General features: G+C 37.4%; 1 protein-coding gene across 2 annotated transcripts in view; it reads right to left on the bottom strand.

Moving 5' to 3' along the window:
- VCL (vinculin) overlaps positions 1-25,723 on the bottom strand; it is a 104,929-nt gene that overhangs the window by 51,798 nt on the left and 27,408 nt on the right. For both annotated transcript variants that reach the window (XM_061161875.1, XM_061161876.1), the window contains exon 2: positions 15,443-15,513. In XM_061161875.1, the coding sequence (XP_061017858.1) occupies positions 15,443-15,513 (71 nt within the window). The remainder of the gene's footprint in view (positions 1-15,442; positions 15,514-25,723) is intronic.

The raw sequence follows: 25,723 nt of genomic DNA, 5'->3' as shown, positions 1-25,723 counted from the left end.
GTTCCACATCCAGTTCTAACTGTTGCTTCTTGACCTGCATACAGATTTCTCAGGAGGCAGGTCAGGTGGTCTAGTATTCCCACCTCTTGAAGAATTTTCCATAGTTTTTGTGATCCACACAGTCAAAGGCTTTGGCATAGTCAATAAAGCAGAAATAGATGTTTTTCTGAAACTCTCTTGCTTTTTCGATGATCCAGCAGATGTTGGCAATTTGATTTCTTGTTCCTCTGCCTTTCCTAAATCCAATGTGAACATCTGGAAGTTCACAGTTCACATACTATTGAAGCCTGTCTTGGAGAATTTTGAGCATTACTTCGCTAGCGTGTGAGGTGAGTGCAATCGTGTGGTAGTTTAAGCATTCTTTGGCATTGCTTTTCTTAGGGACTGGAATGAAGACTGACCTTTTCCAGTCCTGTGGCCATTGCTGAGTTTTCCAAATTTGCAGGCATATTGAGTGCGGCACTTTCACAGCATCATCAAAGAAGTGAGTTACTAATCTTAAATTCCTTTAGTTTAATTCTTTCATATATTTGTTCATCTAACATATTGACGACCTATTACATGCTACGTGAGTCCTAGAACTAGATTGCAAGGAAGGTGCCCTACACAGCTTGCAGAATCTTAGTTCCCCAACCAGGGATTGAACACGGGCCCACAGCATTGAAAGGATCAAGTCCTAACCACTAGACTGCTAGGGAATTCCCTAGACTTTTTTTTAAGTCCCTATTTTTAAGGGGTTACCGCCTTGGTAAGGCGAGGCATATAAATAAAAAAATAAGAATTAGTATTTAGAAGTATGCCCAGCACATGCTGAGGGCATACAAAAGTAGAAGTAGTCTTCTTTCTTTAACTGAGAGATTACAAGAGTTGTGATAGAAAAAGGTGCTCCTGCCCTCAGAAGCTCAGCACTACTTATAATGACAATTCTCCTGGTAGCATCTCTTTGAGTTGTTTTTCCCACGGAATAATATTCTCCCCATCACCTTCTCTCCCTCCCTGTCTTTCTTTCTCTGTGTATGTGTCTCACTCTCTCTCACTCTCTCACAGGGACACAGTCAAGTGTCCTTTCTGTGAACAATAATAAACATTTGCAGTAGACCTGCTTTGACTAGGGAAGGGCAGTTAACTACTACAAAGGACAGGTAAATCCCTCGCCCTGAAGCCACTCTGTCAAAATCAATTATATTCCAGCTCACTGATTTAAATGAGGAAGGGAGAGAAAGAGAGCTGGAAAAAATAATACAAGCACACATTGGAGATATCGAGGGTTTGGTTCCAGACCACCAAAATAAAGCAAATATCACAATAAAGTGAGACACACAAAATGTTTTGCTTTTCCAGCACATATAAAAGTTATGTTTATACTCTATTGTAGTCTATTAAGTATGCAATAGCATGATTCCCAGAAGAAAAACTACATACTTTAATTTTAAAATACTTTATCACTTAAAAAAAAAAAAATGCTAACCACCATCTGACAATGCAGGGTTCCCAAAAACCTTTGTGAAAAACGCAATATCTGCAAAGCACAATGAAGTTAAATGCAATAAAACAAGGTATGCCTCCCTAAAGGAGAGAGTCTAATGGGCCTATTTAGACATATATTGCTCCATAACTTTAAACCAGGAAGCTCTCTAAAACACTCAGCAAGTTAAACTTTCACCCCACCCCTAAAACACATGTTGAGGGGTGGTGGAAACTATGCCATATCAAATTCACTATTTGAATAAAACCTAACCTTAGACAGTACAGTCACTTAGCTTATAAACACTATTACAAAAAATGTGTTCTGCTTGCTAAAGACTGCAGTGCTGTGGAGCAGAACACCTGAAAATATGATTTCATGGAAGTCAGATTAGCCTGGAGCACATCCAAGGGAGCAGGTATTTACATCTTGGGACCTGTCCTTTCAAGAGAGAGAGAGCTGGTCAGATCACAAGCACATCCAATCACTCGAAGCACAGACAACACTTGGTAGATGGAAAGGAAACAGGTGGGAGGAAGAAAGAACACAGTCAGCTGGTGGATGAGGTTTCCGCCACTGTAGCCCTGGCACCCAACATGACCATTTCCAATCAGGCTGACCCTGGCATAATGACCTCACAGGCAAAATCAACTGGCCAGGCTATTCCTGCTGTCTTCTTAATGCATGTTCAGACCTCCCCTCCCTTCTTATCTGGGCAGGGTCTCTCGGAGATCATGAAAGGGCCAGATCACTTCCAAGTTTCAGAAACCCATCATTTATAAAAATAAAGAAATGCCAAAACAAGGTTATAAACATAGTGGAATATTTAAGTCTTTACATTGAGTAGTTTTAACTGCATGATAAATTTTCTTTTAAGACTCCCTTTTTTTCTCTGGGCCTATATACATGGTATCATTTGAAGAAAATATTGAAGACCAGGCCCTTCACAAATATAAGGCCTGGGTGAGAGGCCTGGGGTTGAGAGTAAGGGGTAAGCACTCAAATACCCTCCGCTTTCCTAAATTTAGAACCTAACCCAAGATCAGTAAAAATGACTGCTGATGCCTCAAAGAGCCTCCCTTTCCTAGGTATTCAAGCATTTAAACTGTTAACCTGATGAATGAGCTCTAAAGAAATTCCAGGCATAAGCAACTGAGAGTGCAGTCTTTCTAGAACCCCTCAAACAGGAAGTACGGCCTCTAATCAACCCATTCTATCCTCATACCTTTTGTGCATATACATAAAATTTTTAGGGAATGATAATAATATATATATAGATCTCAAAAGACTCAGGGAAATATGTGAAAATATTCTTTTATATACTCACCATTTGGCACAAATGTTACTTTAAAATAGCAAAAGCTAGACTCATTCTGTGGCAACCCAGGACAAACCAATATGCTTTGCTCCTGGCATTGCCATTTTGAGAAAGGTCAGGGAGCCTTAGCCATTAGTCATCCAGAAACCTGAGTGAAGGCCACAAGCAGTTACAGTTTTTAGGAGGGAGTCAGGAACACTGAGTACAATGATAAACTCTAATCTGGCTCAAGTAGCAAATGCCCAGCATCAACTGACCCATGTGTACGCTGCATGGTAACACATTGTTCCAACCCTGGGCTCCTAGATTTAAAGATCTTTACAGGGCTTATCCACAAATCATTCCTTTCCTTACCTAACACAGTGACAGTAACTTTGACTAAAATTAAAAGCCACAACGAGTCATGAGTCATACTGAAAAAATTCAAAACCCTTTAAGGGCAACACCAAACTTTTTTTGCTAGAATATGTACATTGAGATAACAGAGCTGAAACACCCATAAACATCAAAGGCTCACTAAATTCTTTTATTTCAAATGATATTAGAAGGCTATGTAGCCAGTTTCGACTTACCCTTCAAACAAAACCAAAGCCCAGAGATAACTGAAGGAGAAGCAGCATGGTGGGGATGGGAAGGTTTGAAGTGTCACTGCTGCCCAAGTTACATCCTCCTCAAGTCTTGGTGGCAAGTTATTTGAAAGACAGTATGAGTCACTACCTTTTGTATCTTTTAAAGCCTAAATGACTAGTCCTAGTCTTTCTCCCCACCTTCTTTCACCTCCCGTTCAAATCTAGCATCTGTGAAGGAAGAGGAGATTCAGAGCCTGCAAGGTTTAATCAAGAACACTGCTGTTTACAGGTCCATCAGCTCCTCTGGTCTTTCCTCCATCTCATGCTAGGGTTACAGCAGAAACAGATAACATAGAAATAAGTGTGTCTTACAGATACTAGTAGTTTTCAAATGTATGTTGATGTTGTCATGATAAATAAAATCAAAATCTACTTTAAAACATTATAAATTCATTGTAATATTCTTATATATTCTTGTATTATTCTTATATATTATATAATATTATTATATAGTATATATTAATAATATATATTCTTATATAATATATAAGAATATTCTTATATATTCTTAATTAACTAGTAATAGTTTTACCATTATCACTTGAAGGGCTTATGCTGAAAAAAGTTAACAATCACTATTCTACGGCAGAATGTAATGACTGCTGATGTAATGACACAGCAGAGGTGTAAATACCTAAACACAAATGAAGTGGAATAGACACAATAAGAGATTCCTAGGTGGTTCAGTGGTAAAGAACCAGCCTGCTAATGCAGGAGAATCCAGTGGGTTCAACCCCTGGATTGAGAAGATCCCTTTGAGGAAGAAATGGCAATCCACCCCAGTATTCCTGCTGGGATAATCCCGTGGACAGAGGAGCCTGGCAGTTTACAGTCCATGAGGTTGCAAAGAGTCAGACACAACTGAGCACAGACACAATAAGAAAATATTTTTACTTATGAAGAAAACTGACAAACTCTAAGATGTGGTTTAAAAAAGAAAAAAAGAACAAAATCTGGAAATAAAAGTCAACAGTAGGCTTAACATCAAGCCACAGTCATTCTTAAAAAAGGATAGTAACAAAATAATGAACATAATTTAGGACCCAGAGAATCATAACCTTGTAACGACTAAATAATACTGCTTTGAAATACATAAAGTTAAAATTGACAATTATGAGGAAAACTGACAAATCTACAATTATTGTAGATTTCAACAGACCTTAATCATAAACAATTTATGATCTACAGTAAGACTATATAACAAGTCAAATCAATAATATTTATATGTTGGTCTAATTGATAAAAAGAGAACTATATACCCAAGCAGAAGAAAATACACTTTCTTTTTAAACACACACAGTACACTTACCGACACTGACCACTTATTATGTCACAGAATTTCAAAGAATCAATAATACATCTTGACTGCTGGGCAAAAGCAATTAAATCAGAAATATAACAATCAAAAGATACAGGCATATCTCATTCACTGCATTTAGCAGATACTGTGTTTTTTACAAATTGGAAGGTTTGTGGCAGCTCTGTGTTGAACAAAACTATAGGCACCATTTTTTCAACATCATTTGCTTACTTCATGTCTCTGTGTCACATTTTGATAATTCTAACAATATTTCAAGATTTTTCATCATTATTATATTTGTTATGGTGAACTTTGATGTTATTACTATAATTGCTTTGGTACTTTTTAGTAATATTTTTAAACTGAGGTATGTACATTGCTTTTTTAAAAACATAATGTTATTGCACAATTAACAGACTATAGTGTAAATGACTTTTATATACACTGGAAAACAAAAAAATTCATGTGACTTGCTTTATTGTAAATACTGCAGTAATCTGGAACTGAACCCACAATCTCTGAAGTATGCCTGTAGTAAAAAGAATTTTTAAATGTACTACTAAATAATACACATATGTAAGAGGAATTCACATCAAAATTACAAAATAGTTAGGGCTGAACTACTATATAGAAGCGGGCTTCCCTTGTGGCTCAGTTGGTCAAGAATCCGCCTGCAATGTGGGAGACCTGGGTTCGATCCCTGGGTTGGGAACAACCCCTGGAGAAGGGAAAGGCTACCCCCTCCAGTATTCTGGCCTGGAGAATCCCAGGGACGGGGGAGCCTGGTGGGCTGCTGTCTATGGGGTTGCACAGAGTCGGACACGACTGAAGCGACGCAGCAGCAGCAGCAGCAGAAGTACCTATAAGCTGTTTACAAACTTGTAGTCAGACTTAGAGCAAAACTGAGAGCTCAAAATATATTTATTAAAAATAAGAAATACTGAACATAAAGACAGAATATTGAAAATAAGATATTCATATAATAAACTTAACTAAATAATTAATATAAGAGCAGAATTTAATGAAAAAGACTTTGGGAAAAAATGATAAAATATAAATCCCCCCCATAAGAGTGATAAGAAAAAAAGCAGAAGTAAACAATACTGAACAAAAAAGGATAGACGTAATGGACAATTTCTTACAAAAGAATCAGATTGTTAAAGCTAACTCAAAATGAATTTAAAACCTGAGTTAGATAATAAAAGGAATCTGAAAGAGTAATCCAATTTCTTCCTCTAAAGGACACCAGACCCAGAGAAAGTTTTAGAAGCAAGTTTTGCCAAACTTTCAAGAATAGACAATCCTTTTGTTATATAAAATGTTTCAAAGACTAGAAATCTTATTTTATGAGACTAAAATAACCTTGATAACAAACAGGGTAAGAAATAGAATAACAAAAGAAAATTACAGATCAAGACCCCTCATGAACTAAGAAGCAAAGCCTTTTAAAAATATTAAAGTTGAATTTAGCACTGCAATTTCTTTTCTAAATCACAATCACATAGTGTTTATCTCAGAAATGCACAGGTGGGATAATTCCCTGGGGGTCCAGTGATTAGGACTTCATACTTTGACTGCTGGGGCCTAGGTTTGATTCCTGGCCGGGGAACTAAGATCCAGCAAGTCATGCAGAGTGGCCAAAAAAGAAGAAGAAATGCATATACAGGTCACCATCGGAAAAACTGATATTTATGGAGTAGACCAAAGACCATCTTACAGAGCAAAGGATAAAAACTGCATGATTATCTTAGCAGATACAGAAAAAGTATTAAATAAAAACAAGCAATCATGACTTTTATTTTTAAAAAAGGTATTACTACAAGGGAATAAACTAGAGGAGACTCTTCTATGAAAAAAGCTTAAAAAGTAACTGAGTTTATTTGGAGAAAATGATTGAGAAAAAAAGATCGAGAAGTTCAAGAAGGAAGCTAATAATCATGAAAAAAATTTTTTCAGGTATTATTACATATTCTCACTCATTTAAGCCTGACAATAACTAATATGTTATGAGGAGAGATTCTTATAAGGAAGAGCAAGAAACAGTCTTAGCATGCTAGATTGAGTACAAGCCTGGGAGTCAGATAGTTTAGGGTTTGAATCTTAACTCTGCCATTTATGTACTGGGTAACTTTCAACAAATTACTGGGAACTACTCTTGAGTCTCAGCTTCCTCATCTGCAAGATGAGGTGGATTAAATAACAAAACAAAGTACCAGCTCATAAAAGGTACTCAAGAAATAGAGCTATTTTTTTTCAATTGTTAATGTTGGAATTTTATTTATTTTCCATAGCTAAAATTTATTTACATTATTTATATATGCATTTCAAAGGCATTTTATTTTGTAGCACAAAAAATACACAAAGCAATTATCCTCCAGATATAGTTTCTGAATATTATTTTATAAATAAATCTTGTCTCGTTTTTATGCATATTGCCCATAACAGAAATAGAACTATTTTTATAAGGTTCTCTTGCATCTACTAAGAAAAGAACAATAAAGATTTTAAGTAGATGGAGAAAAAAAAAGCTAATTTTGCGAATGTCTTAATTTGAGAATGGACCTTTATAGCAATAGCGAAGGTAATAATTAAGGGAAGTCTGGTCACTAATTACTTTTAGTGTTTCTGTTTCTGCAGGGTAGTATTGGGGCAGCCAGTGGCCTCAATTCATCTATATAATAAAGCAGTTGGATTAAATAATCTCTATGATTCTTTTTAATTTTAAAATATTATGACTTTAACTTCTATATAGGTTAAGAACTGTGTGTGCAGTACATCAAAAATTAAATCTGTAAAATTCCTCCTTTGGAAATACTTAGGAAAACTGTAAATAGTTGTCCTCAGAGTGGTATAAAGTTAATTTAAAAAAAAAAAAGGAAAATGTGAAAGTCACTCAGTCGTGTCTGACTTTTTGGGACCCCAAACTTTGTGACCCCTGGACTATAGCTTGCCAGGCTCCTCTGTCCATGGTTCTCCAGGCAAGAATACTAGAGTGGGTAGTCATTCCCTTTTCCAGGAGATCTTCCCCACCCAGGGATCCAACCAGAGTCTCCTGCATTGCAGGCAGATTCTTTACCATCTGAGCCACCAGGAGAGCCCGTAAAGCTATTACTGCCTGAAAAAGAGAGGGGTGGACTACATGACTTCTTGGAAGTCAGATTATGGAAAGAACATGCACTTGGACACCACAAGACCATCAATAGGAAACATGTTCTTCCATTTACATGAGCAAACTTGGGTGAGTTAATGTTTGTCAAACCTTAGTTTTCTTATCTATAAAATGAATGTATTAATACTTTGAAGTTGGTGTTCTCAGAATTACATGAGAAAATAAAAATATATAAGTACCTCACCCAATAATACATACTCAATAAATGTGAGTTCCCTTGGCCCCTTGAGTTTCAATCATGTTACTATGACTAGTCTGTTGGCAATGGAAACCAAAGTATCACATGTTTTAAGTATTATTTGTTTACTTCTTAATTATTAACATATACAAAGTAAAATAAGGGTTAAATCCCTGCCAACATGTTTAGAACTCTCCCACGAGTTAATAAAATACTCAGAGTTCACTAACTGAGAAGACTCAAAACTTAAATCACTTTTGTTTGAGAAAGTCTATGAAAAACAAGTAGTACTCAACTATGTTTAATATGGCAAGTTCAAAGGTGAACTATTTAAAGTCTGAGTGCTTGCTCTAGGTCAAAGGTGCAACAAATCAGCTGGCAGATGTGAATGATTATCTCACAGCTACTTGGTCATCTATGTTAAGTGACAAAAGTCTCCTAAAGCAACAATGGGAAGGATCACAAAAAAACTTGGAAAAAAAAAAAATTAGAATCACACATTAGCCCCAGAGAAGCAAAGTGCACTGAGTATTAATCAAAGAATTAATACTTTAAAAAGATGTGCTGGCCACTTTCACCAAGAAGAGTGTTTGAAAATTCAGATTTCGTCACAAATTATTCAGAGTGCTCAAGATCAAAGCAATGACAAAAGCTAAATATGAGGGCTTGTGATCTAAAAATACATCACTACTACTTTTGGTCAGAAGAGACCTAAATTAAGTGTAAGCATGTTTAAATCCTTTAGAAAGTTCTTCTTTGTACATGAATATCAGTCAAGATAAAATTATATCAAATACAGACTTTAACTGTGCTTAACTAATGAAGTTTAAGGATTAAAACAAGACAATTTCCTAGGAAATATGACTAATGGCCATTCTGTGCATTTCCAATACTACATATACCCTTTTACAAAGTATTTTAGGAACATTCTTTTATTTGATAGGCATAAACATTACAATATGTTTCAAAAGTAGTCCAAACTAGTGACTCAATCCAAGTTGTGATGATTTCAAGCAGACTGTTCAGAGCAGCACTGAGACAGAGTGGCAACACTTCCCAGCTCTAAATGAAACTGTCATTTGCCTGCCAACAGACAAAAGGCATTATGCCCTTTTAAATAAGTTCACAAGACCACCTCACAAGTGACACTTTTTTACATACTCAGACACTGAACACCCCTGGATAAGAGTCAAGAACTGCCTTCCTTATCCACTTCTGCTCCATTGCAAAAATAAGAATGAAATTCCACTGTATACTGCAACAGCAATTTTTCTGAGGCAAATAAAATAGTTTGCCATAAACATTTTGTTACCTATAAGAAATCAACCTGAAGCAAATCCATGCTGACAGAAATGAATCTGGTCATTTTGACATACAGCTTACTCTCCTTCACTAACACCTACCTATTATTCACCTTGTATCGGCTATGAATCTTCCTGAAAAAACACCTTCATCTTGTCATTCTACTTACTGCTCAAGAAGTGCAAAGTTTCCCTGCACCCAACTCAAGCTCCTCCACCTGGCCTCCAAGGGCTGCATCATGTGACCCAGCTACCCAAGCTTAGTTCCCATCACTCCCACTGTGACTTCCTTTCCTCACAGCCCCCATGACTGACTCATGCTATTCATTTCACCTGGAGTATTTTCCTTTCTCACCACACCTGTCCCCATTTCCAGTATGCTCCTTTTTCCCCTCCCTCCATCCTCCAAAGTCCCACTTCCTACATGAAACGTCTTCCTACCGTTTCTACCTAAAATGATAGCACTACTCAGAACTTCTATTACAGTTGAATCAGTCTGTTTTATAGCTCTTCAATTTTAAACTTCTTAAAGCAAGAAGATCCAACCAGTCCATCCTAAAGAAGGTCAGTCCTGGGTGTTCATTGGAAGGACTGATGCTGAAGCTGAAACTCCGGTACTTTGGCTACCTCATGCGAAGAGTTGACTCATTGGAAAAGACCCTAATGCTGGGAAGGATTGGGGGCAGGAGGAGAAGGGGATGATAGAGGATGAGATGGCTGAATGGCATCACCAACTCGATGGACATGAGTTTGAGTAAGCTCCGGGAGCTGATGACGGACAGGGAGGCCTGGCGTGCTGCCATTCATGGGGTCGCAAAGAGTCGGACACGACGGAGGGACTGAACTGAACTGACAGCATTTTCTCAAAAACCTCTTTGCAGGGACTTTCCTAGTGGTCCAGTGATTAGGAATCCACCTTCTAATGCAGAAGATACAGGTTCAATCCCTGGTCAGGGAACTAAGATCCTGCATGTCTCGGGGCAACTAAGCCCATGGTCAGCAACTGGAGAGCCCTCACACCACCAACTAGAGAAAGTCCATGTGCTACAACAAAGACCCAGTACAGCCAAAATAAATAAATATTAAAAAAGGAAATAAAAAATCTTTCTGTAATAGCAGGTCACCTTATTTACTCCATGATACACAGAAGAATAAAACTCTCATATATGACCTACCCCCTTGGGTATACCTGGAATTATGCAGTTTTCAGCCACAATATCCATATTTCCACTAATTTCTCCCCCACTAAAGAAAGCATAATAAAAAGTTGGTGAAAATATTATACTTCAATAAAAGGTAAAGGGAAAAAACCGAAACCTAGTGAGTTGGAATGAGAGGCGTGTTATTATATATGTGATCTTGAATATGATCAATTTACATTGAAAAAAAACCAAGCACTTGCAAACTTTGGCACTTTATCACTGTTAATAAATAATTTGTAATACATCTTACAAGTGATCATTCATAATAAGAATGATAAAAAGTGCTATTCTATGTAGCACTTAGTACGCTACACACATTAAAAAGTCATCAGTAAATACTCAATTAACCAATTAGTGTGTCTAGCCCATTAATCAATCAATTGCACATAAATATTATCACTGCTGCCACTGCCTGATAACAATGATTGATGACGATGACACAAAATACAGACATGGAGTACGGCAGCTGAATCTCTTGCTGCCAGACTCTAAAGGAACAAATGACTTCTTATAGGGTGAGTCTAACCAATATTTTAACAGTATAGCATGACCATGGCACTTCTGAAGTCTATGAAGATCACAGTTTCTATGGCAATCATCATGCAACCCTACACCTCTTGTGCAACAGTGTGGCTATTAATGCAATCTTCGGTAAAATTAGTAAATTGTAAACTCTATCTGCCAGTGCAGTCAGGGATCAGATAACTTTTGCTCCACCCAAGAGCAAGTCTTCCTGTGACAACGCAAATCTTGTTCTATATTAAAATGGTCCTCAGTTTTATAACAACAAATTGCCAAGCATTAGAAGTCCCTTACCAACAGTTACAACCCAAATGTATAATCTTTAACTGATACTAAAACATTCTATGACATTCCAGCATGCCCCTTTAATTGTCAGTTACACAAATAGACTATGATTTGATTTTGAGACCCCCCCCCAAAAGCTGATAAAGTCAAAGAATCTGAAAATGACATATCTTTCCCTAAAAACATCTCTACATCTACATCTGATTGTTTAGGTATAAATCCATGTATAGATCATCAGTCTTCTGTTTTCTTCAGCCCTGACATTTTAACAATCTAGAGGAGACTGATCTAAGAATAAATTTTTAAACTTATTTTTTAGTGTTCCCAAAGCAGACACTATTTAGAAATTCTTGTGAAAGTGTAGGCAGAGGAAGCTCCAGTCTATCATGCCCTGGAAACTTCCAAACATCAACCAAACAGCCCAAAAGAATGTCCTACTCAACAGTTCCAAGGATGTCATTAATTGCTTCCATCTGTTTCCCGCTCTGTCCCCTCCCCATCCTAGTCAAGGCATCTACTAAAGCTATTTTTTGCTTCATTTTGCATTCAAAAGAAAAGCATAAAGAGGCCTGATGTTTTAAACTACAGAATATTTATTTTTCTCCATATCTGGTTGATAACCACAGTCATATTATTTCTGTACACCAGGTTATTTTCAGGTAACATTTCAGAGTGTGGCATATTAAGACATGTACTTTTAAAAAACTGCTCAGTAATTATTTCAGTTGGTCATAACACAATGTTTTCTCCCAACTCCTCAAGGAAACCAAGGAATTCCCCCCATAGTATGATAAAGGTTAAAACCAGATGGTTTCATCCACAGATGACCCTTTCCTAAATCAATGGTTTCATTAAATGTTACATAAAGATGACTTCTAATTTGTCACTTATTCCACATTTATTGGTTAGAATTCCCCTCATCAATTAGGGCTATTAGGTTACTGTGAAATAAAGTACACACTGGAGAGAAAGGATAGTTATAATTTTTTTTCTCTTTTGATGAGAACTTTTAAGATCTACTCTTAGCAACTTTCAAATATACAATACAGTATTATTAACTATATTCACCATGCTCTACATTATATCTCCAGGACTTATTTATTTTATAACTAGAAGTCAGTGCTTTTTGACACATCCCTCCACCTCCCCACCTCTGACAACCACCCATCTGTTCTCTATACCTACGAATTCATTTTTCAAAATATTCCACATATAAATCATACAATATTTGCCTTTCTTTGACTTATTTCACTTAGCATAAGCCTTCAGGGTCCATCCATGTTGTTACAAACAGCAGACTTTTCTTCTTTTCTATGGCTGAATAATATATATCTCACATCTTCTCTATCAATTCACCCATTGATGAACACCTAGATTGTTTCCATATCTTGACTATTGTAAACAGTGCTGCAATGCACATGGGGTGCAGACAGATTTTCAAGATGAGTAATTTTGTTTCCTTAACATAAATACCCAGAAGTTGAATTGCTGGATAATGTGATAGTTCTATTTTCAATTTTTTGAGGAAGCTCTGAAAAGATAGGATAAATCCTTAACTCTTTAAATTTTCCATTACCAGAGTAAGGGGCTGGGGACCTAGTTACCACCAAGGGTGATTAATGAAGTTTTGTTTTGTTTTAAAGTTACCCACTCTTTTGAGAATGTCATCACAACTAGGGTACTCCTTAATTTTTCTAAGTCCCCAAGGAAGCCTGTGAGATAGCACACAGCATATTTCAAAAGTTTATCTCTGGAAGTGAAGTGTGAACTGTTAGTTGCTCAGTCGTGCCCAACTCTTTGCAACCCGGTGGACTGCAGCCCACCAGGATCCCCTGTCCATCGGATTTTCCAAGCAAAGATACTGGAGTGGATTGCCATTTCCTTCTCCAGGGGATCTTCCCGACCCAGGGATTGAACCTGGGTCTCCTACACTGCAGGCAGATTCTTTACAGACTGACTTCTGGGAACAAGCAGAAATCAGTTTCCTGAAGAAATTCATTTACCAATCAAATGATATTCATAGACTTGAATGTGAAGGGTTGAAAGGAACTTTTTATAGGTTCATCAAGTCCAACTTATCAGATATTGAATCTCCCTATACACTATCTCACCATGTTCTGTACCTTCTGGGGGTGAGGGATAAATGCGTGTAAGCTAGAGTTGTGTTTTTATTATAAAGTAAACGCAAGTTTAATTATAATACATTTAACTGCCACCATTGGACTCTTAATTACTACCATGATGATGAAATGGCACAAAAAGTAGGCTCATACTGGTTAGACCTGGAAGAAACCTAGGAGGCCACCAAGCTCAAGGAAGGCAAGTTTGAAAAGATACTCCCACAAAACAGACTGCAAAAAACAGATGCTTCTGGTACCTTACTTCCTAACACATGAACACTCTGCAGAATTAACAAAAACATAGTTCTGCAGAAGCACCCACTCAAGTAAGTCAGAAATAAGGCACCAATATGGGTGAAATTTTGCATCTGCTCAATGAAAATAATAGAACATAAGGAAGATAAAAATAAAGGAATACTTTTTGCTTTATTTTGAATTGTGATACATCATATAGATACAGAAAATTTCAAAAGCCTATGTATAATTACAAAATAACCACTCAGGTAACTGAACAGTTAAATCAAGAAATAGAACATTATTAACACTTTAGAAGCCCCTGCATTCCTCTCCCTGATATAGCCCTCCTTTTTCATCCTCGAAACACTACTACTCAGACTTCTGTGTTATTTCTTTGTTCACCTTTATCTTTTTACCTTACAGGCATCCTTAAACAACACAATTTATTTCTACATGGTTTTGAACTTTAAATAAATGGACTATACAACATATGTTGAGGTGGTTAGATAGCATCACCAACTCAATGGACATGAATTTGAGCAAACTCTGGAAGATATGAAGGACAGGGAAGCCTGGCATGCTGCAGTCCATGAGGTCACCAAAAGTTGGACAGGACTTAGCGACTGAACAACAACAACCACCTATATATCTATATCTCTATCATTCACTTCCCTAATTATTTTTGAGATTCATTCTTTCTTTTAATTCATAAAATTGACCACTTTAAAATGAGATATTCTCACTCCTTTTTACTACTAATATTCAACTGATGACTATACCATGATTGTTTTTATCCATTCCAATGTAGATAGACAAGATATCACGAACAGTGTTGATATCAGTATTCTTGTATATAGATCCTAGTGTACAAGGGTATAAGTTTCTTTAGGGAACATACTGGGAGGCAGTGAAATTGCCTATCTTCTGCTTTACTAATAACACATTGTTTCTCAAAGTGGTTGTACCAATTTACATTCCCAACAGCAGCATACAGGTGTTCTAGTTACTCCACATCCACACCAACAACTGACAACATCAGACTTCTTAATTTAGGAGCTTATAATAGAACAATTTGTACTTTTCTGGTGACTAATGACATACAGCACTTTCTCATAGGTTTACTGGCTATTTGGATTTCCTCTCGTTTGAATTGCCTATTCAAATTCTTTGCCTCTTTTATTCTTTAACTGAATAGTCATCTTATTCTTAATGACTTGTAGAGTCATTTTGTCTTATGCATCAACCTTTACTTTTACTTAGGACTTGACTGTCATAAAGAAGCTTTAACTAATCAAAAGTTAGTAACTCTGCTTACTTTAGATAGGGTAGGTCAAAATGTTTAAAAATTTAAATTTAAAATGCTACTGAAATATGTTACAATATTTTTTTTAAGTTTGTATCTACTGTTATTTCTGAGCAAAAGTATTTAGTACATAATCCAGACTCATGCATGCTAAGATCAGAATGTTTCTAAATAATTTCCACTCTGAAAAACAAAATTCAGAAATCATAGTTTGGTTAAAAATTATGTCAAAAATATTTAACACCAATTAATAAAATCAACAGTAGAAAACTTGAGTGTTGAAAAATGAAAAACTGAAATTTCAACTGTAAACAGAGCTTTATATTTTAAAATTTCCTGCTACAATCACTATTTTTCCTTTCCTAACAAAAAGACTATTCTGCTTAGCAATAGAAGAATGTTTAATTACTTACTTAATAAATGCTGGTGGCATATCTCTCTTCAAAATCTGATCCTCAGTGGTTTGAACAGTCTCTTTTCCAACCTACAGGGAAAAAAGATTCACAATTCAACTATAAATTCTCAGACTTTTAAAACTATTACTTAAACATATGGGAAAAAATCACAAATAATCTATCATTTAAGCTTCTAGATTTGAAGAAAATTTCTAGTTTTTTTTTTTAAATTATCAGGATTGCTCCTATATTTCATTTCATAATACACTTGGATAAAAACATGGAGTGCAAACATAAAAGTATAACCCCTTCTCTAGAGTAATTAATTTGAAGGCATCATTGAGCACAGTGAGGGAAAAAAAGAAATTCATCATTGAGAATATGTATGTGTTTATTTATTTATGCTTAATCATAAACTGCCACATCTCTGAAGGACTACACGAAGTACATGAATCCAGTTAGGTGGGTTAAAATGTCTGTTCAAAAAATAATTGACATTACTGGAACTGGGAAAATATGTGAAGTAATTAGAACTCTGAAACTAGAGCCAAATATATGAAAATACACAGCTTAACTAGTAATCAACATGATGTTTTCCCTAATCATCAGTTCAGTTGCTCAGTAGTGTCCAACTCTTTGTGAGCCCGGGACTGCAGCAGGCCAGGCTTCCCTGTATATCACCAACTCCCAGAGCTTACTCAAACTCATGTCCATCGAGTCGGTGATGTCATCCAACCATCTCATCCTCTGTCATCCCCTTCTCCTCCCACCTTCAATCTTCCCCAGCATCAGGGTCTTTCTCAAGGAGTCAATTCTTCCCATCAGGGGGCCAAAGTATTGGAGTTTCAGCTTCAGGATCAGTCCTTCCAATGAACATTTGGGATTGATTGGTTTGATCTCCTTGCAATCCAGGGTACTCTCAAGAGTCTTCTCCAACATTGCAGTTCAAAAGCCTCAATTCTTTGGTGCTCAGCTTTCTTCACAGTCCAACTCTCACACCCGTACATGACTACTGGAAAAACCATAGCTTTGACTATAGGAACCTTTCTTGGTAAAGTAATGCCCCTGCATTTTAATATGCTGTCTAGGTTGGTCATAGCTTTCCTTCCAAGGAGCAAGCATCTTTTGATTTCATGGCTGCAGTCACCATCTGCAGTGATTTTGGAGCCCAAGAAAATGAAGTCTGTCACTGTTTCCATTGTTTCCCCATCTATTTGCCATGAAACAATGGGACTGGATGCAATGATCTTCATTTTTTGAATGTTGAGCTTTAAGTCAACTTTTCACTCTTCTCTTTCACTTTTATTAAAAGGCTCTTTCATCAAAAGGCTTTCTGCCACAAGGGTGGTGTCATCTGCATATCGGATGTTATTGATATTTCTCCCAGCAATCTTGATTCCAGCTTGTGCTTCATCCAGCCTAGCATTTCACATGAGGTACTCTGCATATAAGTTAAATAAGCAGGGTGACAATATACAGCTTTGATGTATTCCTTGCCAGATTTGGAACCAGTCTGTTGTTCCACATCCAGTTCTAACTGTTGTTTCTTGACCTGCATACAGATTTCTCAGGAGGCAGGTCAGGTGGTCTGGTATTCCCACCTCTTGAAGAATTTTCCACAGTTTGTTGTGATCCACACAGTCATAGAGCAACTTGAAAACATATATAATGCTACATGCTTTAATGGAACAGACAGTTTTACCCCCTGCTGGTGGCAATGTAAACTGGTACATTCTCTTTGGAAAAGCATTTGCTAATATGTGTTAAGAAATGAAACTGTCCTATCTAAGAATTCCATTTATGAGAATATACCCGATAAGCAATAATACCAAGTGTGGTAATCACAATATTTTAAAAAATATTTTTTTAAAAATTTAAAAAATAAATAAATAAATATTCACTTCCATGCTAGTTAAAAAAGCAAAAACATTTTTAAAAAACTTATCCAACAATGAGGAACATGTAATTAAATTAAGATTTATCTTTAGACTTAGTACTATGCAGCCATTAAAACAATGGTTATAAAGACATAGCACTATGGGAAAATGTTTATGATGTTATAATTCATTCAAAAGGACAAATAAAAATAATAAGTACACTATGATTAAAACAAACCCCAAAATCATTATGTATAAGGCCAAAACCCTGAAAGAATATAAAACAAAATGTGTTTATTAATGCTTGAAAAATTTGAGTGAATCTGTATCTGTATGCTCTGTCTTCTAATTTTCTGAAATGTGAATATAAAATTTTTATCTTTTTTTTTAATTTTTATCTTTTAAAAAGTAATATTAACATATTACTCTGGGTTACTTAGGTGCAATTATTTCCTATCAAATGATTTTAGTAATTATTTGTCATTTTATACCAAAATCTTTCTAAAAAGTAATGGTTAAAAAATCTTTTTAAATTTAAAATACTGTCACATTAACCAGATTGTGTGCATCTGTACATGTATTTACTATACTACAGATGGTATGTATACTTACCCTTTCTTCAAAATCATTCCTATGTAGGGCTTGGATGTCAATTTTTCTTTAACTATATCATATTACAAAGTAATATAGAAGAAGCAAACTTTGATATAAGGGGTAGTGAAATTTACCCTTTTATCAATATAAAACTATTTAGGAATGTTAAATCACAAATATGAACCAGATATCAGTGCAGAAATTTATGAAATTTTTAAAACCCAGAGTGGAAATTTTCTCAATCCTATTATTTATTTAACTTTTTATTGAGTTTAAAGAAAAACTAGTTTAAAAAAATCCCAAATGCACAGTAAGGCAGCTAAAATAAATAATACAATAAGTAATTCTCAAGAATTACCAGCCAGGCATGAATTAATGAATACAAGTTTTTTTTCTCTCAAGTTAATAGCTCAGAAAAAGTAAGACACATATACCACTGTGTAATAGCCAGTGCTTTTGTAGACAATAGACAGTCTGTATCATAATAAAAGCCTTTCAGAGCAGCAGCTAGTTCTTTAGAGTTTCTCAGATCAAAACATGACAGAATATTTCCAGATGTATTGTTCACTATAGTTTCCAACAAAACTTTGCCATTCAAAAAGCTGTAGGCCATGACTTCATGAAGGAAAAGATGAAGTTCAGCAAAAAAGTCACTAGTTCATTCTAAGCATAAAGGGCTTAGAAAGATACTCACACTTAGATAAATGGCAATCCCTTTTATCTTACACACCATGTGTACACATAGAGATAGAAAGCTAGAGAGAGACAAGCGCAGAGAAAGAGTGAGCGAACTGGGGGAGTTCCTCTTAAATCTCCTTTAGAAAGTATTCAGTTATTCAACATTATTAACATTTACTGAATGCAACTGCATGTGCAGTCACTGTCTAGGTACTTTACACAGAGCAGAAGTAAAAACAAAGTTTCCTGCCCTCATGGAAATTATATCCTAGTGGGAGTAGACCGAGATAGTATACAAGTAAAGATATAAAAAAACAACAACAACAACAAATCATGCCAGGTATTAGTAAAGATGATGCTATAAAGAGTATGTGGTTGGAGTGAAAAGTGAAAGAAAGTGTAAAGTGAAAGTGTTAGTAGCTCAGCTGTGTCCAGCTTTGTGAGACCCCGTGGACTACAGCCTACCGGGTTCCTCTGTCCATGGAATTCTCCAGGCAAGAAAACTGGAGTGGGTAGCTGGGAGCCACAGAGTGGACAAAGAAGTAACATTTAGAGCTGAGACTCTGAAGCTGAAGAACTACTCATGCAGGAGCTGGGAAAGAATAATCCCGAGGGAGAAGCAAGAAAAAGACCTGAGGCAGGAAAGAAAATATGTACAGGGAAGCCTGCAGTGCTGCAGTCCATGGGGTCTCGAAGAGTCAGACACGACTGAAGGACTGAACTGAAACTGTTGTGTTAGTTTCTGTTGTACAATGAAGTGAATCAGCTCTGTGTATACAAACATATAACTCCCACTTGGACCTCCCTCCCACTCCACCCCACCCATCTAGGTCATCGCAGAACACCAAGCTGAGCTCCCTAAGCTATACAGGGAGCTATTTATTTTACACATGGTAGTGCTTTATGTCTGGGATGAATTGGGAGATAGGACTATTTTTTAAACAATCGTTTTAGGTTTACAGCAAAATTAAGGAAAAGATACAAAGATTTCCTATACACTCCCTGCCCCCATACCAATTCAGTTCATTTCAGTCACTCAGTCATGTCTGACTCTATGCAACCCCATGGACTGCAGCACACCAGGCTTTCCTGTCCATCACCAACTCTCAGAGCCTACCCAAACTCATGTCCATTGCGTCAGTGATGCCATCCAACCATCTCATCCTGTCGTCCCCATACCAATAGCCTCCCCTATTATCAACGCCGCCCCCCCCCCCACCAGAATGGTACATTTGTTAAAACTGATGCATCTACCATTGACACATCATAATCACCCCAAATTCATAGTTTACATTACACTCCACTCTTGGTGTTATACATTGTATGGATTTAGACACATGTATATTAACAGGTATCCATCATCATGGTATCAAGCAGGGTATTGCCCTAAAAATCCTGTGTTCTGCCTTTTCATCCCTCTCCACCCAAAACCCCTGGAAAACACTGACCTTTTTACTGTCTCTACAGTTTTGCCTTTCCCTGAACACCATATAGTTAGACTCACACGGCATGTAACCTTTTCAAATTGTCTTCTTTCATTTAATTTGAATTTATGGTAGCTGTGGCTAGCAGCTACCATACTGGACAACTTAGGTCTATGGGATTGCACTGTTTCCTAAACTGGTCTTCCTGCCTCCAGACTTCCTTAATTTACTTTCCACACATCTGCTAGATAAATGTTGCTTTTTGCCTTTGCTACTTGGTGTCTTCACAGAAGAAGGGAGCTGGGCCTGGAGAGACAGCAGTTGCCAGGCAGAGAAGAGAGGGATCAGACAGACCAAGCACAAAGAACACAGGCCAAGGCTCAGAAATGTTTGAGCACACGGTTAACTAGACAAGAAAAACAGGCTGGTGAGGCTTCAGCAAAGGAAATGAAGCTAGAAAGGCAAACTGGAGTCAGCCTGGGAAGGGCTTTGTATGCCAAGTGAAGGCAGAGAGGATTATGTAACTTAACCGGCCCATTTATTCAAAGGCTGTCATCCTTTGTTCTAGATCTGGATCTTTTCAATTCGGTGTTCCATCACTTTATCAAGTATCAAATCAAGAACTTCAAAGAAGCCAGTTTCTAAAGTTATGCAGGACCAGAAAGGCATCTCCTATGTGTAAACAGCTGACAAAGTCTACAGAGGGGAGCCGGAGACAAAACTTCCTGTTCTTAAGCCATCAACCAGAAGATAACACTTTCCTTCTCTCTCCCCACACTATCAAAACAGAAACAGTTTCTACAGGAGCTATTTTTTCCAAATAAAAAGAACAATTCAGAAAGGGATTCACAAAATGCCCTTTGTTAACTAGCAAGAATCTTCACGGCTCATAGGAAAACATTATTCCTGGAGATCAACGTTAATATGGGGAAGCATATGATTTCCTAATACAGGCTACAACTGAGCAAACAGGAGGGTCAGTGGTAATCTTGACAAATGCTTCCTGAACCTGTGTAGTACCAGGTCATCAAAATTCTTGACTAATTATGTCAAATATTTGTTACATACATGTTAAGAGCACATGTGTGGGAATTTGGTGATTTGATTTCTAGTTACAGCTTTTCCCAGGCAAGAATACTGGAGTAGATTACCATTTCCTGCTCCAAATAAATGACTGCTGCTGCTGCTGCTAAGTCACTTCAGTCGTGACTGACTCTGTGTAACCCCATAGACGGCAGCCCACCAGGTTCCTCCGTCCCTGGGACTCTCCAGGCAAGAATACTGGAGTGGGCTGCCATTTCCTTCTCCAATGCATGAAAGTGAAAAGTGAAAGTGAAGTCGCTCAGTCATGTCCGACTCTTAGCGACCCCATGGACTGCAGCCTACCAGGCTCCTCCGTCCATGGGACTTTCCAGGCAAGAGTACTTGTGACCTCAAATTAATCATAAAATTACTCAATTATTTCTTCCATACTACATGATCTCTTTAAGGGTCTCCCTTCTTGTCTACTGTGTGTTGACCAAACTCTCTTTTAGCTCTCTGATGAAGAAAATTTATTTTCTCTACCTTACAATCTCATTTTCTACCTCAAATTCTTTTGGTGAGCAAGAGAAGGTATAAAACAATTAATAAATACAAAATGTAAAAGCTCTCATTTCCTACACATTTTATCTGTATGTTTTATGACTGTGAGATGCCAAAAGTACATGCCTGATTTTTTTAACCTTAAAATAAGCCTTATTCCCTCTGGGAAAAAAAGACCTGTATGGTAAGGGGTTTTTAAAAAATGAATAAAAAAGAATGACATATAGGTCTTAGTTTTATATTATAATCTTAAATCCTGAGCAGGTTTTCCAGGTCAGCACTCAACAACAACCCTTTCAAAGTAATCCAGCTTTACAGTAAATACATTTTTTATGGCTTCCAAACTGAATTCCTTTGCTTAAACTCAGATTTTTTGGTTCTATTCAATGCTAAAATTATTTCTTTTATTTTCTTCTTCAGAGAATTGCTTCTAACTCTTGAGGTCCAATTCCACTTCATTCAATGAATAGGCAGTAAGTGCCAACTATGTGTCTGCTAGGTGGTGGGAAGAGAATGAGATAAGAAATAAAGCAACCTTAGACATATAAACTGAAATAATGGTAGTGAATGAGTAAAAGACGTGGGGGCATTTTTAGGGACTTGGCAGGAAGCCTTGTTTCTTTTGAAGAGCTCTTACTTTGTTCCATAGTTAATTTAAATATCTTTTGTTCACTCTGTGACTTTAGTTCCAAGTTATTTGCAAGAAGCCTTTTGTCTTCAGCTGTTGTTATACTCTTCTATCACCATCTACCTCAATTTGGTTCAATAATACAGAGATTTGGTTTCTTTTTAGCCAAAGAAAAAAAAAGGCTTGGCTGGTTCAAGCCACTTCCCAGACTAAAAAGTATGGTAATGTAGATGCCTCCCTTAGCAAGACTAAGTGTAAGAAAACTGGAAGACAAAACACAGCAAGTAGGACTTGTGTTAGTGATTTGTACTGTACAAGTGGTAACTATAGAGCATAACATTAAAATGGTGGCAGGGAGATGGTAATCAACAGAAGTTGCTAATGTAGTTAGACAAGAAGATACAAATGATGAAAACGTAACCCTAACTTACAGTCAAGGTGACAGTGGGCCGAGCCAAGGTATGAGGTCAACTGACTGACCTATTGATTGTGACCAGACAAGAGAATATGCATTCATCTGCCTATTAGTTTGGCTCAGTATGAGGCTGATCAATCTATTATTTGGAACAGCCATTCTGATAGGTGGTTGTTGTTGCTGAGTCACTAACAAAATGAAAAAGCAAGAAAGATATGACACCAGAACAACAACAACATGTCTGATTCTTTGCCAACCCATGGACTGTAGCCCTCCAGGCTCCTTTGCCCATGGGATTTCCCAGGCAAGAATACTGAAGCGGGTTGCCATTTCCTTTTCCAGGGGATTTTCCCAACACAGGGATCAAACACTCATCTCCTGCTTGACAGGTGGATTCTCAACTACTAAGCCACCTGGGAAGCCCATTCCGACACGCAGCCATGTCCAAAACTATGTGTGAGTCATACAAGGGTAGTGAAAATGTATGTGTCTCAATATCAGCAACACTTTTGACTATTTTCCTACAGTGGTTGGTGACGGACTTGTAATACATCCACTCACTCACTGGTTCCTTTTGTATCATTCAAAGATGACACACCAGGGACTTCCCTGGTGGTCCAGTGGTCAAAACTCCATGCTTGCAATACAGGGGCTGGGAATTCAATCCCTGGTCAGGGAACTAAAATCCCACATGCTGCCCAGAGTGGCTAAAAAATTAAAAAATAAAAGCAGAAGCAGGGTTTAAAGAAAAAAAAATAACACACTAGAGCCAAATGTCTATTTATTTAGTTTTAAAATTTATTTTTGGCTACACTGGGTTTTCTGTGCTGCGTACAGGCTTTCCCTAGTTGCAGTGAGTGGGGCTACTCTCTAGTTGTGCAGGCTTCTCATTGAGGTGACATCTCCTGTTGTAGAGAGCATGGGCTTTGGTAGTTGTGGCTCAGGGACTTAGTTGCCATGCAGCATGTGGAATCTTCCCAGACCATGTATCTGGATTCCTAACCACTGAACCAATAGGCAAGTCCCAGAACCAGGTTTTTAAAAAGCCACATATACCAGAAAAATTAGGACTCTTTAACCTACTCTGATTTCTAACTCATTCATTTAATCAAGCATTTACTGAGAACTTCATATGTAATAGCATGCACAACACTGTGTGTGATGGGAACACAAAAAATAAGTGAGACGCAGGCCTTGCCCTTCACAGACAAGACGAATGCTTGAATAAATCATTGTAAGACAAGATAATGCTCTAAAAGAGTTACATCCAAGTTTCACAGAGGAAAAGAAACTCTAAGAAGGCATAAGAGTTCTCCAGGAGTGATGGTATTTGGGGAAGAAAGAAGAGGTTTCCAATGACGGAGAAGCATATGTGAAATTATGGCCAGCTCAGGGGACAGAGACCCACCCAGCTGGAACAAAGGGTATTGGGTGGAGAAGAGGTATAGAGAGTAGGAAGCTGAAAAAACAAAAAAATGCCACACCAGGGAGGGCCCTATGTGCAATGTACTTAGATTTCATTCTCTAAAGCAGTGGGAAATTATTTTATGGTTATAAGCAAAAGACGTATCAGGTTTATATTTCAACAAGAAAAACTCAGGAGAAACAATGGACCAGAGGGAGAAAAACTAGAAATACAAGTTCATTTGTTAGTTCATTTATTCAATCAAATATTTATATAACATACCATGTGCCAAGTATTAAGACAGTGATGAAGAAAATACACATGGCCCCTGACCTCAGGGAGCTTAGAGTCTCAGTAAAAGATAAACTAAAAGTGAACTAAAGCAGCAGCAGTACAGATGGATATGAGGGCAGATGTAAGAAATCCATCTACATGACACTCAGTCCAAATAGAGGGCAACAGACATACCCAGACTTCTGACTCAAGTGACTTGGTAAGGTCAGGGGAAGCACACTGACTGAAACTGCCCATCTGGCCAGGCACCATAGTAAACATTTAACGTGAGTTATTTTATGACAGGAGGTCTCGAACACGTAACTAATAAGCCACCACCAACCAGAAGAATTCGGGAAAGGTCAAAAGGAGACACCACATGTCTGACCACCTCCCAAAATCCTTCCTGCTGGCATCCATCTTGGCTAAGCAATGTGTGTGCCACCAGGAAGGCCTCTAAGTCAGAATGATTGGTCAAAGACAACTAGGAAACTAATCCTATCACCATAAAACCCAAGACTGTGAGCCATGTGGCAGACCAGTTCTCCTGGGTTCTCTTACCCTACTGCTCTCTGCCCGGGTGCCCCCTCCCAATAAAATCTCTTGCTTTGTCAGCTCATGTGTCTTCTTGGACAATTCACTTCCAACTGTTGGACAAGAGCCCACGTTTGGGCCCTGGAGGGGTCCCCCTTCCTGCTACAGTAATACCTGTAATGGAGGACGACAGCCAGCTCCAAGAGAGAAACTAATTCTTATCTATGGGATGCTCAGATGCAGATAAGCAAATGTTCAAGGAGAAATCATAGAGATGAGTGCTCAGTTTAATTGACTGGGTTGAAGAAATAGGTTGTGGCTGGTGGAAAAATCAACTGATGAAAAGAGCTGAGAAGGGAATGTGTGAGTGCAGGGTCAAGGAATGGTAGAACTGTGTCATGAAAGCCAACGGGATAGAGTTTCAAAAAAGTGAAAAATAGTGTCAACTCTAGAGAAAGGTTAATGGTTTCCAGTACATTTACAGAGTTGTACAACCATCACCAGTATATTGTCACCCTGCTTATTCAACTTACATGCAGAATACATCATGTGAAATACTGGGCTGGATGAAGTACAAGCTGAAATCAAGATTGCCTGGAGAAATACCATTAACGTCAGATATGCAGATGACACCACCCTAATGGCAGAAAGTGAAGAGGAACTAAAGAGCCTCTTGATGAAGGTGAAAGAGGAGAGTGAAAAAGTTTGCTTAAAACTTAACATTCAAAAAACTAAGATACAGCATCCGGTTCCACCACTTCATGGCAAATAGTTGGGAAAAAATAGAAACAGTGACAGACCTTATTTTCTTGGGTTCCAAAATCACTATGAACAGTGACAGCAGCCATGAAATTAAGACACTTGCTCCTTGGAAGAAAAGCTATGAC

The sequence above is a fragment of the Dama dama genome, chromosome 15, assembly GCF_033118175.1.
Source record: "Dama dama isolate Ldn47 chromosome 15, ASM3311817v1, whole genome shotgun sequence".
NCBI lineage: Eukaryota > Metazoa > Chordata > Mammalia > Artiodactyla > Cervidae > Dama > Dama dama.
This window is presented reverse-complemented; position numbering and strand designations above follow the sequence as displayed.